Source organism: Callorhinus ursinus, unplaced genomic scaffold (genome assembly GCF_003265705.2).
Source record: "Callorhinus ursinus isolate GAN/ISIS: 27379988/994484 unplaced genomic scaffold, GSC_fseal_2.0 scaffold12, whole genome shotgun sequence".
In the NCBI taxonomy this organism is placed as follows: Eukaryota; Metazoa; Chordata; class Mammalia; order Carnivora; family Otariidae; genus Callorhinus; species Callorhinus ursinus.
Genome location: NW_027397074.1, coordinates 79,517,604 through 79,533,395, shown reverse-complemented (window position 1 = coordinate 79,533,395; position 15,792 = coordinate 79,517,604). Strand labels below are relative to the sequence as shown.

Here is a 15,792-nt window from a genome sequence, read left to right as displayed (position 1 = left end):
GAAGATATGGGGGCTCCTCCACCTAAGGCGGAGGGACCCTGGGTCCAACTCCAGAAACTACTGGCCTCCTGGCTGGTCAGAGAGCAGGACTGGGACCAGCACGTGGACGAGGCCCACATGCTGCAACAGAAGAGGTAGGCTGCCCCAAGTCATGCTGCATCCCACCCCTCACTGACCTCCGAGCCCTCCGATCCACGCGGGTGTATCTCCCCCTTGGAGCAACCCGACATTCAATGCCAGGCACTGGGCTGTACCCAGCCCACTCGTTACAAACCCCAGCTGCCTCTTTTCATGGGCAGGGCAGGAGGAGACTCAATGCAGATTCAAAGCCAGGGACAAAATCACACCACAGCTCTAACCTGCCTGCCTGGTGGCGGAGGGGTACGGGGACAGAAAGGGACCGGACAGAGGAAGGCGGACTACGGAGAGAGGCGGGTGCAGGCTGAGGGGGGAACAAGTTACTGGGGGAAGGCATGAGATCCTGCAGGGTTTTGAAGACTTGTTGCCTTGAGAAAGAGTGAGGAATTCCCACGAGTATGAATGAAAGTTGACTGTGTGCAAAAGGGGAGGAGAGTTCTGCTTTGTATTACATCTGGAGCTGACCAGCTGATAAGGGAAACTCAGCTTATCTACCTTTTATTGAGAGTCTACTGTATCCAGTCCTTATCCCGAGGACACAGAGATTGAATGAGGCCTGTGCCTGCCCCTGGGACGCCTTCAGGTCAGGTGGGGCTGGTACACCTGGGGACAGATCATTTTGTGGAGAAGAGGCCAGGGCAGGGACACATCCTGCAGGTGGGCCTCTGCCTCCGAGCATTTGGGGAACTGGTCGCCCATCAGAGAGCTGCCTCGGGATTGGGTGAGCAGACATTAACAGGTCTGGGGTCCAGCCAGGGCTGGCTTCATGCGCAGTGGCCTCTACAGTGGCACAAGATCCGTTGGTTTAATGAGCTGCTGTTGTCAATTTGAAATGCTTCATTTTTGAACAAGGAGTCCTACATTTTCATTTTGCACTGGGCCTCACAAACTGTGCAGCTGACGCTGGGTACACTCTAAGCCCTCATTTGGGAAAGGCTCCCTGCTTGCTCACCAACCCCCACCCCAGGCCCTGTGAGGGAACCTTTGGCCTCCCCACCTCCCTCCAAACTTCTGGGTGAGACTAGGGCCGTCTTGGAGAGAGAGAGCTGGGTTCTGGACCTCCCCTCTGCAGATGGCGGTGGGCTAGAGGCCTGGCTGCTAGGGCTGTGTGCAGTTCCCTCGGAAGCGGAGGAAACTCTGGAACCCTAGCCCTGGTTGCCCGGAGCTGGGCGGACTCCCGCTAGGTGAGTTGGGGAGGGGGCTGGCCCTTACTCTGCTGGTCCCTCCTGAGAGTACTTTTCTAACAGACAGACTCGAGCTCCACCTTTAAGATAAAAAGCTTCTTCTTTAAATAAAAAAGTTCTTCCCCCAGCTCACAGGACAATGGAAAGAGAGGATCTGGGGGCTTGCAGACATCATGGGAAGCACTGGTCAGTCTGTTTGTCTGCCTTTCATCTCTCCCTCATGACCCTCACCTGCCTTGTGTTCACCTTGGGAGCCCCCACGTGCTTGCCCAACAGGATGGGCTTCAGCTTTATCTCTTGTTTGGTTCAGCGAGGAGGGGAGAAACAAAGATTAATTGACAAGAGGTGCCTCAGGTTGGATGTCTCCACAGGGTTTCTCCTGCTCCCAGTTGCAGAGAAGCCCGAGGCTATGCTCCTCCTCAGGCAGGAACAGGGTAAAACACAGAAGGACTAGATCATCTGTACCCCATGCCAGAGCTCTCCCTCCCCCCACCCTCCGACAACAGGGATATGTATCTGAACAGCCCGGAGGGGTATTTGGAATTTTGGCAGCTTGTAAATCTCCCAAGTCCCAACAACTGGCCCATTTTTGCCTCTCTGCCCCTCTGGTGTCTCAAAGTTCCCCTCGCCCAAGGAGAGCTGGTTCAGCAGGCCTGGGGGCAGGGGTGAAAACATTTACTCAGCTAAGATGGATTCAGCCGGGCCAGGCCTGATGGCCTCCTGTCAGGGTCACCAGGGCCGCTGGCTCAGCAGCCTAGGCCTTCTGCCCCCCACAGAGTCTCCCACCCACCTGAGCCTTGAGCACCCTCTCCCTCCCCCGCCCCCAACTGGGAAGAGCTGGTGATGATGCAGCCACAGGGGGAGCCCTGAGCCCGGCTCTCATCCCAATCTGACCCTCAGCTAGATTCCAACAAACAACTCTTTCCGGCGTGTCACTGCGCACCGTGTGCGACTAGTGTGTCTGTTCCACGTAGAGAACATCTCTGATCCTCTCTCTGCCGTTGGCCTCTCTGTGATTCTGCTTCCACCTGACTCATGTTCATCTTCTCCCAGGATCCATGAGTCTCCGCTGCTCCAGGCAGCCAAGGAAAATGACCTGTGTGTCCTGAAGAAGCTTCTGCTGGACCGAAACTGTGACTTCCGGCAGAGAGGTGGGACACGGCTGGAGTGTGATGGGAGGAGGGCCAGAAGGGTTTCTGCAGGGGTGGTGGACAGTACCTGCCGCTGGAGCCCCTTCCCCAAGAGGCTCGGGGAAGTGCTTGACACCCCTGTCTTACTCCGCTCCAGGAGCCTTGGGGGAGACGGCGCTGCATATCGCTGCACTCTACGACAGTCTTGAAGCTGCCATGGTGCTGATAGAGGCGGCCCCGGAGCTGGTCAAGGAGCCGGCCTTGTGTGAGCCATTTGTAGGTGAGGAGTCTGCGCAGTAGTTCAAGGCGGAGACAGGTATGGGAGGGGCTGATGTCACCTCTTAACCTGGGCCTCTGAAGGGGGTGCTGGGAAGGGGTGACAGAGGGTTCAGGAAAGTTGCCCTTGAGTTGGAAGGAATGTAGAGGTCCTGGTCTTGGCCTTTAGCATCCGGGACTTTCTTTAGCCCTTCCTTACTTCCTTTCAACTCCTCTCATGCTCCCTGAAGGACAAAACTCTGTTTTTCTCACAGCAACATTAGAATGATCACATATACCCCTTACCCACAATAGTCAAGAGTTGGGGACAGTGAGGTGGACAGCCTATGGGACTAATCGCCCTCAGTCCCAGGCCACCATGCTGGGCCAAGGGCAGAAATCTATGCCAGGACCTGTCAGGGACCTCCTGTCTGCCAGTGGGATGCTGTGTCCCTGGGAGAACTGGGGCCACACCCCGTGACTGAGAGCTGTCTCTGGGCCAGGTCAGACTGCACTGCACATAGCCATCGTGAACCAGAACGTGAACTTGGTGCGAGCCCTGCTTGCGCACGGCGCCTGCGTCTCTGCAAGAGCTACAGGCACAGCTTTCCGCCGCAGCCCCCGCAACCTCATCTACTTTGGTGGGAGCAGGGCCAGGGCTGGGAGGAAGGGGCCGCGGGGAGGCGGGCAGGAGCAGAGGGAGGGGGGCTGAGGCGGGCTCCAGGCCCTAGGAAAGCTGGAAGGGGTCAGGCCTTACAGGGCTTAAGGCCAGAGCCAGTTCTCCCCACCGGCACTTGCTCCATCCCTGCCTCTGGTTCTGCTGACAAGTGTCACCAAGCCCAGAGCTGAGACGTGGGGGGCAGGGAGGCGGTCGCTCAGGGACACTGCCCGTCCCATCGGGCACTCACGCCGCGGAGCCCTGTGTGTCCACAGGGGAGCACCCTTTGTCTTTTGCTGCCTGCGTGGGCAGTGAGGAGATCGTGAGGCTGCTCATTGAGCACGGAGCTGACATCCGGGCCCAGGACTCCCTGGGTAAGAGCTGGGGTCGGGAGGGGAGCCGGGATGCTGGGGGCGGTGAGGGCAGGGCCCCGGGTGGGCCGGGCAACAGCGGGGCCTTCGGGCAATGGCCGCGCGACACCCGCGTCCCGCCCGCAGGAAACACCGTGCTGCACATCCTCATCCTCCAGCCCAACAAGACCTTTGCCTGCCAGATGTACAACCTGCTGCTCTCGTACGATGGGCGCAGGGACCACCTGCAGTCCCTGGACCTCGTGCCCAATCACCAGGGTCTCACCCCGTTCAAGCTGGCCGGAGTGGAGGGCAACACTGTGGTGAGGGATGCTGCCCTGGCCCTAGGGCGTCCTCCTAAAGAGCCTTCCTTCTCCCCGAGCTCCCCACAGGGCGGCGTCCCTTACCGCGCACTCCCCCGCTAACCGCGCAGCCTCCCTGACCCGGAGCTTGGAGAGTGGCGCTCTAGGAGCTCTGCTCTGGTGACCCGAAGGGCTGTTCCCTTGGCCTGTCCTCTTCTCTCCGGTCCTTAGAGGGTCTGTGGGAAAGAAGGAGAAGCAGAAACTAAAGGGGGTTCACGCAGCAGAGGCGTGGGCATCGCTGACTGCCCGTTAGTGCCGAGGAGCGGGCAGCAGCCCCCTCGGGTGGCGTGGTTCCCGCGGCCGCTTCTCCCACTGACGCTCGGACTCCCCGCTGTGTCCTCCCAGATGTTCCAGCACCTGATGCAGAAGCGGAAGCACATCCAGTGGACGTACGGGCCGCTGACGTCCACTCTCTACGACCTCACGGAGATCGACTCCTGGGGGGAGGATGTGTCCTTTCTCGAGCTCGTGGTTTCCTCCAAGAAGCGAGAGGTACAGATGCCACAGCGGACCAGGGGCTGTCAAGTAGCTGAGCAAAGCCTGTCCGTTTCCTTAGATCCTGGGTCCAGACACTTCCCTGCCTTTTAATAGTTGGGGATGAGAACAGAACCATGTGGCCTTTGGGAGAAAAGTCCAGTCTGACTGCATTTTCCCTCTGCCCATCTCCAGCCCCTCTGCTTACCTTTGTCATACTAATGTTTTAGCTGAAGACCTCTCCAAATGGAAGCCGCTTCCTATCATTCATTCATTCACTCCACATTGAGCACCTTTTGAGTCCCACCTGCTCTGTGAAGAACTGAGACTACAGAAATAAATCACAGTTCCTGTCAGTCTGCTTCCTCAAATTCTGGCCACTGTCCTTAGTAATTGCAGTGGGTACAACATATGCCATCAGAGGGGTCTGGATTATGCACAGTGGCAGCAAATGGAGGTCAAGCAACTTGTACTGGATGGGCCAGAGAAGATGTCACAGAGGAAGGGCTTGAGCTGAGTTTGAAATCACCAGAAAGGAGAAGAAAAAGAGAGCTTTCCAGAGAGGGCGGAACAACTGACACCATTCAGATAGTACTGAACTGAGTTACAGGCAGGAAAGGGAAATTTGTTGAAGACTCTAGTAGAGAGGAGATAATGCTTCGAGCCCTCAGGAACCTCCAAAATGTGACAAGATATAATTTCCGTTGTTTATCTGCGACACAACAATCCTAGGAACCCTTCTAGGACTGTCAAGCTCAGACAATTTTTAGTAGTGACAGACAGAAGAAAACTTGAAAGGTCAGTTTGTGTGATTTTGCTCAGAATATTCCTGGAAACAAATAAACTTCAAGCAGGATTTCTTAGAAATTAGAACCCCAGTCCCTCTGGGGCGCCTGGGTGGCTCAGTCGTTAAACATCTGCCTTTGGCTCAGGTCATGATCCCAGGGTCCTGGGATCGAGCCCCGCCCCAGGCTCCCTGCTCAGCGGGGAGTCTGCTTCTCTCTCTCCCTCTGCCTGCCACTCCCCCTACTTATGCTCTCTCTCTCTCTCTCTCTCTCTCCTCTGTCAAATCAATCAATCAATCAATCAATCAATCTGAAAAAAAGAACCTCAATCCCTCTGCACAAATTGTGCCAGCACAAATCCTGGGTCCCCAGTTTCAGTGAGCTCTCAGTGTTCTCCAACAGGTTTTGTTCTTGCCTTGATCAACTACTTTTTTCTTCCCTCAAAATTTCGAGCCCCGCTTACATCCCTCCCAGCTCTCCTGCTTAGCTTCATCAGAAGTCCAGACTCCCACATTATGGCAAAAACAGAGGCTCTCTGGATGGAGCTGCTTCCACTTCCTGCCCTGACCTGCCAAACATCTGCCCACCGCCTCTCCTTCCCTCTGGGTTCATTGGAAAAGATATTCTTTTTGCTAATGGTTAATTCCTGCAGCTATGCTTTGAATTCGACTTTTCTTACTTTCTCAGGTGCCTCATCCCCTCCATCCCCCTCCCTTGTTTGTGCTTAACCCCTCACCATGTACTTACATCAGAGCCCCAGCCCACCCTGGCGGCTTAGATTATGGCCGCATCCAACCCCCTGTGCCTGTATTCCTCCTCTCTGGTCCACGACACTTCCAGAGCAAATGTGACTGCTTCCTTGCTTGAACCCCCCAGTGCTCCCCACTGCATTCGGAAAGATCACTCAAACTCCTGACTGTGGCATTCGGAATGTGCCCTGGTCTGCCTCTCATCTACATTACCCCTTATAACTCCTGCCCGCCACTCCCCACTGGTCCTCTCATGTCCCCAGACACACCTAGCTTGCGTTTGCAGATGACCTCTCCCACCTCCCTGCCTTGGCAACTGCTGCTACTTCATGGGAAGATCTTCTCTAGCTCCCCCTCTTCGCTCCACTAACTACCGCTCATCCCTCAAAACTTCACTGGTGCTCTAGTGCCTTGTTTTACTTCTATGATAGTTCCCTTGCAGCACTCACACGAGGCTCAGCGTAGAGTGGAAATTTACTAGTTGTCTGAAAATGAAATGGCCAAGCTAACTGAATGAAAGACGATGGCGCTGTTAGTGCCCTGCCCTCTGGGGCCTGGTGGGAAATCCTGCACACCTCACTACGCTGGTCACCCTCATCTATGCTCTCCTTCCATGCCAGGCTCGCCAGATCCTGGAGCAGACCCCAGTGAAGCAGCTGGTGAGCTTCAAGTGGAAGAAATACGGGCAGCGGTACTTCTACATTCTGGGCGCCTTGTACACGCTCTATATGATCTGCTTCACCACCTGCTGCATCTACCGCCCCCTCAAGTTCCGCATGGGCAACCGCACAGACCCCCGGGATAACACCGTCCTCCAACAGAAATTACTGCAGGTGACGCTTCTTGGAAGGGGATGGAAGGGAGTGGTAGCAGGGGGCGCGGGTGCTGGAGAGCAGAGGGGAAGCCGGGAAAGGCACTATGCACTGAGCTCCAGCAGCTACAGGCTCCTGATCACCTAGACACAAATTAGGCATGAGATAGGAGACCAAAAAAGGCGACCTAATGAGCAAAAGTGCGCTTGTCCAAGGAGTTGCTGTGGTTTTTCTCACTAACCCTGAAAGAACGCTTGGTATTATGAACACCATACATTTGTCAACTTCCTTGTAATTTGCAAAGCCTATTGTTCTAAAGGGAGGAAAATTGTGCTCCAAGTCCATTTCTGAGTCCATTTCTGGTCTGTGAGGGCAACATAGACATCCTTCCTGGCCTGTATTCTCCTCTGTCAATAGGAGGGCATGGCAATAATGTGTCTGCCGTCTGACCCCCTGTCGGATCTGCTGAAGAAGGATGCCTGGATTAAGTAGCTGGTGGAAGTAAATAATTTTTGAGGTTCCTTTGACATCTGTGGGCTTGTCATTCTGTAGTGTCCTTCAGAGACCCAGGGTGGTGAGGATGGCTCAGTAGAGGTGTACAGGAGCTCTGAGACTCTGCTGTTGAAGGGAGCAAACTCTCCTTTGTGGGTGACAAATGAGTAGACTCTAGTGAGGGCTCCGAAACATATGTGGTCAACAAGTATGGCTGCACTGGGTTGGTTACTGTTCATGGATAACCAAACTTGTTGTCCCAGTGACCTGAGATAGCCAAAATTGAGTGCACGTGCGTGGGCAGAAAGCAAAAGACAGAGGAAGAAGAATTTTTCCAGGCAAGTAAGAGCTAGGTGACTGGAGATTTATGTTCCACCCAGGCTGGGCCAGCCACAGGTATGATGCAGCCTAGGCTGGGAAGAGGGATCGTTTGAGTCAGAAAGAGGACATAAGCTTACATACATGTAAAGGCAAATAAAAAATATGGAGGCTCCGTTTGCGTGTGTATATCGGATGATTCATCCGTAACTTACGTCTCAGCGTTAGACTGTAAATCTAATAATGGAGGTTGAAGTCCTCTTTTTACCAAGCTCTGCGGTGAAATATCACGTTGAATCGCAAATTCAAAGAAGCAGCTTGCCCAGTCAAGGAGCAAAAACCCTGGGTGAAGTTAGTGGAAGGCACAGAGGAGCAACGAAGTAGAGCCTCACTGAACCCCAGAGTAGGTCAAGACACTCCGGCTCTCTTGCTTCTGTAACTGCCTCTCAGTATATATTTAGTGTGCTCGTGGATCCAGAGCTAGTCTCTGACGGAGTCGGATTTGCTGTCTGCGGAGGATGATCCTGAGTGTGGGGGGGCTGCCTTGGGTGGGCACCAGTGTGCTGGGGGCAGGTTGGGTCCCATGCGTCTCAAACTGGGCATGAAGGTTGGCCCCAGCATGGAACCCACAGAGCGGGAAATAAGGACATTGAGGAGACGGCCCAGTGGGGTGGGCACGGGACTAGAAATGGGGAAAACTCATACACATGAATGAGTTGAGGGCAGCTGGCCTTTTCCAACCTTCCAGGCCCTATTTCTAGATGTGTTATTTTCCCAGTCCTCCTTTGTCTCAAGCTTACCTGGGGATTTTCTGGATTTAGAATGTAGGTAGCATTCTGGCCTAAGAGTTGGCTGACGCTGAACAATTGATTCCTCGGAGTCTCCTCTCTCTCTCTGTGCCCCTTTCTCTTGGGCACAGGACTAACCTGTTCCTTTGATCCAGATAGTCTCTATTTAGAAGATCCCTTCCCCCTTGCCGCAGGACTAGGTGGAGCATAATTAGAGTTGAGAGCACCTCTCCTTCCTTCTTTTTTTTCCTCTCTTCTTTCCTCCCCTCACCCTTACCATCTCTACCCTTTTGTCTTCCACCTAGATAATAGATACTTTAGGCCAAATAGGAGACTCTTAACTTTCAAGTGTTCTTCTCCTGGTGGGAGAGAGGGGCTCAGAGATTAAGAATGCTTTTGGAAGGGGTTCAGGTAGCAAGGACCACCAGTGGAAGCTCCCTACTGTTCGGCGTTCCCCCTTGAGACTTGTCCTGAGTTTCTGGAATATCTGTGTCCTCTTAACTCAGTTGTAAGCCCATCTGGATAATATCAGGGGCTCCTGAACTTATCACCATGATCTCAAAGATCCTGCTTTCACGATGTACCAGGCTTGTTAAATAATGGGAAATTCTTCCTTTTTTTTCCCCCTACTTTTTATTACTTGGGAGTCTTAGAAGAATGAAAATGCGCCAATAGTGTCTTGACTTGATTAATATAATTGCTGACATGTTGGTTAGCCCATGGAGCTTTATCTTAGACAAATGAATGCTTTACTATCCAATTATACTAATAAATCTGGATGCACAGGGCTCTCAGCCACTGAAGGACTTCCTCTGTGAATCTCATGGGATCCAGAGAAATTACCAGGTTCCATGAGAGCAGCCCAGCATCACCTTCTCAGGACAGTTGAAATGAGAGGAAAAACTCATCTGTTTATATGCAGCGGCGCAAACGACAGAAATGCAGACAGAGATGAGGATGGAGTGAGCGTGTCCCTGTCCAGTTTTAGAGATATCTTAGGGGGTTCCTGCACTCTAAGATGCCTCATTGTTCAGCCATAAAAGTTGTGCTTTTCCAGAGTTTCCTAAGAACTCTATTAATTGAGTTGATTTCCTACCTCCATTCAATGTCTACTTGGTTTAGGCAGGACGACATGCACCGTAATGCTAGTTCTCTTGGGTTTCCAGGTGAGCGGAAAGATCCAAGTGTGGGAGTCGGGTGGCTTGGGTTTTAGTTCTAACTCTGAAACCAAATAGTTGTTTGACCTTGCACAGATTCTACCTCTTACTGGATTGGTGGCTTTTAACCAAGATGGGAAGCTGGTAACCATACTAGTTTCTAATAAATCAGAATGTCTGAAGCTGAGGCCCCCTGTGAAGGGTCTTTTTAAGAACTCTTTGAGTGAGCCTAATATTCAGCCATGGCTGAGAACTACTGGCTTCTGTTTCTGATACCTATTCATCTACAACTTTCCAGTCTTAAGTCAATCCCTCTGATCCTTTAGATTCCTGATGTGCTGTTCGGCAAGAGGGCAGTGCTCTCTTGTTGAAATTCCTCTTTGTCTCCTGAAGATTTCCTCGATCTCTCTCTCCTGCCCTTTTCCCAAAAACATTTCACTAATTTGTTCATTAAGCAAATAATCATAGAGAGCCTATAGAGCCTGGACATTGTTGTAGGCATTAGGAATTCAACACGGTCTGAGCAAAACACACATGATCTCTGCCCTTTTGGAGTCTACAGACTGGTTTACCTTAGGTAAATGAATAGATGTTTCATCACAACCTGTGATCGTTACAAATCACATTGTGGTTTTGTATGACAAGAAAGAGGACGGGATGCTACGAGAGCTTGTAACAGGGGCCTAGGCATGCTGGAAAGTCAGAGGTGGCTTCCCCGAGGAATATACCAGTTAAAGGTGGGGAGTTAGTCCTAGGCAGTGAGCATGCCCCCCCCCCCCAAAAAACCCTGCGGCAGGAAGAACTCGGCCAACATCTGAGAACCGAAAAAAGAGCTAGAGCACAGGAGCTGGGCTGGGCGCGAGCTGCCAAATGAGGTTGTCCAGGCAGACCCTGCTCAAATCATGAAGGGCCTCGCAGGCCATCTTGAAGATTTTACTTTCTATGCCAAAGGTAATGGGAAGCTCAGAAGGATTTTAAATAGGGGAGGGACTTAACAAGACATTTGATTTAGAAAAATGTCTCTGCGAGGTGGAGAACAGATTTGAGGACACGAGAGTGGATGTGGGGAGACCAGTTAAGAGGCTATTATGGTTCAGCAGCAAGAAATAATGGTGGGTTGGCCTAGAGATGGGCTGGGGGCGGGGGGTTGGCATCACTACAGCACAATGGATTAGATGCAGCGGGGAAGGGAGCAGACTGTGGCAGGAATGACTCATAGGTTTCCATTCATTTAAAAGAATGAAATCTTGCCATTTGCAAGGACATGGATGGAGATAGAGAGTATAATGTTAAGTGAAAGAAGTCAGTCAGAGAAAGACAAATACCAAAGGATTTCACTCACATGTGGAATTTAAGAAACAAAACAGACAAAGGAAAGAAAAGAGACAAACAAAAAAACCCCCACTCTTAAGGATGGAAAACAAACAGATAGTTATCAGCGGGGGTTGGGTAAAACAGGTGAAAGGGATAAAGACTACACTTACTTATCTCGATGAGCACCAGGTGACGTATGGGATTGTTGAATCGCTATATTGTACTCCTGAAACTAACTTAACGCTGGCTTTTAACTATAGTGGAATTAAAATTTTAAAAAGGAATAGACAGAACACTGTCCTAAGAATAACCAAGAAAGCAGCAAACAAATTGAATAATTCAGGAATCATTTATTAAATATTTGCTTTGTGCAAAAAAAGAAAAAAAATTGTCCTCCACCTGTCGTGGTCAGTGGGATTGATTTGTCTACACGTCATTATTCCTCACAAGCTCTGAACGACCCCGAGCACCGCAGCTCTTTGAAAACCCAATTGACATCCAGCTCTACACAATGCTGTTCAGGGATCCTAAGCACTTTTTTGTGGGACAAGCATAGCAAATTAAAGAGGAAAAGAGATGAACAGAAGTAGGGAAGCTGGTAGGTAAAAATAACATGTGCTGAGTGCTTGCTTTTTGCACTTGGCAGGCATTTATCAGTGCTTGGGGGAGCTGGTTAAAATGCAGATTCTGACAATAAAGCTCCAGTGGGACCCGAGGTTTCTAACTAGCTGCGGGGGGGGGGATGCTGATGTTGTGATTCTGTGGACCACTTTTTGGATGACAAAGCCTTATAGCATTTAATCCCCATAGATACCCTAATTATTAAGGAAAAAAAATATCACCATTTTAAAGACGATCAATCTGAGGCCAGGAGGGGTTAAGTACTTTGGCAAAGACACTCAGCTGGAAAGGGCAGCCCTGGGATCAGGGATCTGGTCTGCTTCACTTCCGAACTTCACCTTTCCCTACCAAGCTAGGTCATTTCTCTCTCCAGAGTGATGTGCTGGATTCCAGTCATCTTTCTTAGTGGCCCAATTGCATGAGAAACGCATGTCTCTGGGCTTTGAGGGCCCCCCAGGGCCTGCCACAAGCTCAGCTTTGTCCAGCTATACCTCATCTCTCGCTGTCAGGATGAGGGACGCCGAGTGTGAGGGGCAGCCCTGGTTAGGAACCCCGGCACACTCTGGAGGATCAGAGTAACCCCTCATTACGAGCCAACAGGACTCTTTCTGAGAACTTCATTCCTTTGCCAGCTGGGGTCTCTGGGAAGAAATGAAGGTCTAGGACCGAAATTTGAGCACTGTTTCTGCTGTCTTCCCGCTTCCTCTGGGTTGCCCACACTCCCTGCCCGTCTCTGCAGTGGTGCAGGTGACTCTGACCCTGCCATGCCCACCCGCTCTGGGCATTTCCTCCAAGGCTATGAGCTCAGCCAGCTGGTAAATGACAGCAAAGTCATTAGGCTCACCTCCGTGAGGTATGAATGATCAGCCTCCTCAGGGGATTTGGCTGTTGATAACTTCTGAAATTCCAAGGCTTATGATGATGTAAAGAATTCCAGCCATTAATTAAAGACATTTATTTTTAGAGGAGCCGGGTAGAGGATTTTCTCAGTGCATTATTAGCCAGGCCCTCTTAGGTGACCTTGAGCTACAAATCTCAAAATCCTGGAAAAGCCCAATTCTTTGTGACCTTTTCCCCATTCGCCTCCAGATGGGTTTCCCCAGTCCCGCTTCCTGATTCCCTCTTTATCTCCCTTCTGCAACTCTCAGATCATGCTCAGCTTGCCCCTGCCTGCTTACCCTCTCCTTTCTCTCCTTCCTTCTTTCCAAACCAGCGGAGGCTCCGCTACACTGTGCACTGTGCATTGTGGATAAAAAGGGGTGAGATGCCCCTGCTCTCAGGGAGCTCTGAGATTACGGGTGAGGCACGGAGTACCCCGACAATCACAGTGTGCTGGGTGAGGTCTGTAAGCAGAGTGGTGCCAGGTGCCTACGGGAGAACCTCCGAGCTGGGGTGGAGGGGCAGGAGAGGAGCCCCAGGAGGAATGCCGTTACCTGACTCTTAAGCCTTAAGGTGGGCCAGGAACTATGATGGAGGAGGGCATTTTAAGAAAAGGGCACAGTCCACGCAAAGGCCTGGCTTAACACCCAAGGACCCCAATAGTCCAATGTGGCTGGAGCCTCACACAGAACATGGGGACACGGAGGAGGAGCCAGACCAGCAAGGGTTCTGTACATCACGTGTGGTAGTCCAGGTCTATATTTTTTTAAATTCTCATCTCCCAGTGGCCCTTCTAATTAAAAGAATACAGGCATGTGATTTAAAAAATCAGAGGGCAGGTATAATGAAGAGCAGCCGTGTAGGGGCCGGCCCCTCCTGACACACGTCTTATTCCATGGAGGCAACAAGTTTTACCTCTTTCAGCTTTTCATTCCTGTTGTTATCTCCACACTGCTGAATAATATGCTTCCGTCTTTATTCATTAATTAAGTTTAGACACTACTGATGGACTTTCTGCTATGATAAAGACCTAGAGAGCACCCCCATTCCCATCTTCCCTTAATTTCCTTTTTTTAAAGATTTTATTTATTTATTTTTTTATTTGAGAGAGAGAGAGCATGCAAGTGAGGGGAGGGGCAGCGTGAGAGAGAAAATCTCCAGAAGACTCCCTACTGAGCACAGAGCCCCACAGAGGGCTTGAGTTCACGACCCTGAGATCATGACCTGAGCTGAAACCAAGAATCGATGCTTAACTGACTGAGCCACCCAGGCACCCCTCTCCCTTTCACTTCTATTCTGAAGACTTCAGGGAACCAGAAAAGGTAGTGAGCAGAGAAGCCATATGATGACATTTGCATTTTAGAAAGACCAGTCTAGAAGCATCGTGGGGAGTGGGCGAAATGAGGGAAATGGCTTCATGGTAAACCGGATGACAGATGCCATGTGTTTGCATTAAGGGAGTAGTGCTGTGAATTGAGGGAAAGGGTAGCACTTGAGAGAGAACTGGGAGACTGAATGAACAGGACCTCGAGAATGAGTGTCTTCTACTTTACTTTGCCAAACACAACCTTGATCCCAAAACCCTTTCATAAAGACCACAAATCCCAAAACCAGTGGTTCAGCCTCTCAATATAGAAAATCTTGAATACAATCTACAGAGAATAAAATTCTCAAAAATTCAAAGGAAAGCTCATTCCCAGCTTGAGTTTAGGGTTTAATTCACAGAGGTGGTTAATGAAGGGGGAATTCTTATTACCAGTTCAATAGACATTGATAAATCATCCATCAAAATTCAATGCTCCTGTCCATTTTTAAAACACGAAAATCTCAACTTTGAAAAGAGTTATCCCAAAATGAGAGCCAACCTTATATACATCGGTGTGAAACATTAGAATTCCCCTTAAAACCAAAAGAAAAACACAGTGTTTTAAAAGCCCAGTGATAGCTCCATTACTTTTTCATTTTACTGAGGTATAATTGACAAAGAAAATTGCAAGATACTTAGGGTGTACATTGCAGTGATTTGGAGTATGTATACAGTGTGAAAGAGTTCCTACCATCTAGTTCATTAACACACTCATCACCTCACATATTTTTTTTATTTTTTTTATTGTTATGTTAATCACCATATATTACATCATTTGTTTTCGATGTAGTGTTCCATGATTCATTATTTGTTCATAACACCCAGTGCTCCATGCAGAATGTGCCCTCTTTAATACCCATCACCAGGCTAACCCATCCCCCTACCCTCCTCCCCTCTAGAACCCTCAGTTTGTTTTTCAGAGTCCATCATCTCTCATGGTTCGTCTCCCCCTCTGACTTACTCCCCTTCATTCTTCCTCTCCTGCTATCTTCTTCTTTTTCTTTTTTCTTAAAATATGTTGCGTTATTTGTTTCAGAAGTACAGATCTTTGTTTCAGAAGTACAGATCTGTGATTCAACAGTCTTGCACAATTCACAGCGCTCACCGTAGCACATACCCTCCCCAATGTCTATCACCCAGCCACCCGATCCCTCCCACCCCCAACCACTCCAGTAACACTCAGTTTGTTCCTGAGATTAAGAATTCCTCATATCAGTGAGGTCATATGATACATGTCTTTCTCTGATTGACTTATTTCACTAAGCAAAACACCCTCCAGTTCCATCCACGTCGTTGCAAATGGCAAGATCTCATTCCTTTTGATGGCTGCATAATATTCCATTGTGTATATATACCACCTCTTCTTTATCCATTCATCTGTCGGTGGGCATCTTGGCTCTTTCCACAGTTTGGCTATTGTGGACATTGCTGCTATAAACATTGGGGTGCACGTACCCCTTCGGGTCCCTACATTTGTATCTTTGGGGTAAATACCCAGTAGTGCAATTGCTGGATCGAATGGTAGCTCTAATTTCAACTGTTTGAGGAACCTCCATACTGTTTTCCAGAGTGGTTGCACCAGCTTGCATTCCCACCAACAGTGTAGGAGGGTTCCCCTTTCTCCACATCCCCGCCAACATCTGTCGTTTCCTGACTTGTTAATTTTAGCCATTCTGACGGGTGTGAGGTGGTATCTCATTGAGGTTTTGATTTGGATTTCCCTGATGCCGAGCGATGTTGAGCACTTTTTCATGTGCCTGTTGGCCATTTGGATGTCTTCTTTGGAAAAATGTCTGTTCATGTCTTCTGCCCATTTCTTGATTGGATTATTTGTTCTTTGGGTGTTGAGTTTGATAAGTTCTTTATAGATTTTGGATACTAGCCCTTTATCTGATATGTCGTTTGCAAATATTTTCTCCCATTCTGTCGGTTGTCTTTTGGTTTTGTGGACTGTTTCTTT

At 50.1% G+C, this 15,792-nt stretch overlaps 1 protein-coding gene across 2 annotated transcripts in view; it reads left to right on the top strand.

The window, feature by feature from the left end:
* TRPV5 (transient receptor potential cation channel subfamily V member 5) overlaps positions 1-15,792 on the top strand; it is a 31,938-nt gene continuing 16,146 nt past the window's right edge. For both annotated transcript variants that reach the window (XM_025854970.2, XM_073899312.1), the window contains exons 1-8: positions 1-134; positions 2,376-2,473; positions 2,610-2,732; positions 3,211-3,348; positions 3,641-3,739; positions 3,863-4,038; positions 4,423-4,569; positions 6,706-6,918. In XM_025854970.2, the coding sequence (XP_025710755.1) occupies positions 7-134; positions 2,376-2,473; positions 2,610-2,732; positions 3,211-3,348; positions 3,641-3,739; positions 3,863-4,038; positions 4,423-4,569; positions 6,706-6,918 (1,122 nt within the window). In that variant the 5' untranslated portion in view covers positions 1-6. The remainder of the gene's footprint in view (positions 135-2,375; positions 2,474-2,609; positions 2,733-3,210; positions 3,349-3,640; positions 3,740-3,862; positions 4,039-4,422; positions 4,570-6,705; positions 6,919-15,792) is intronic.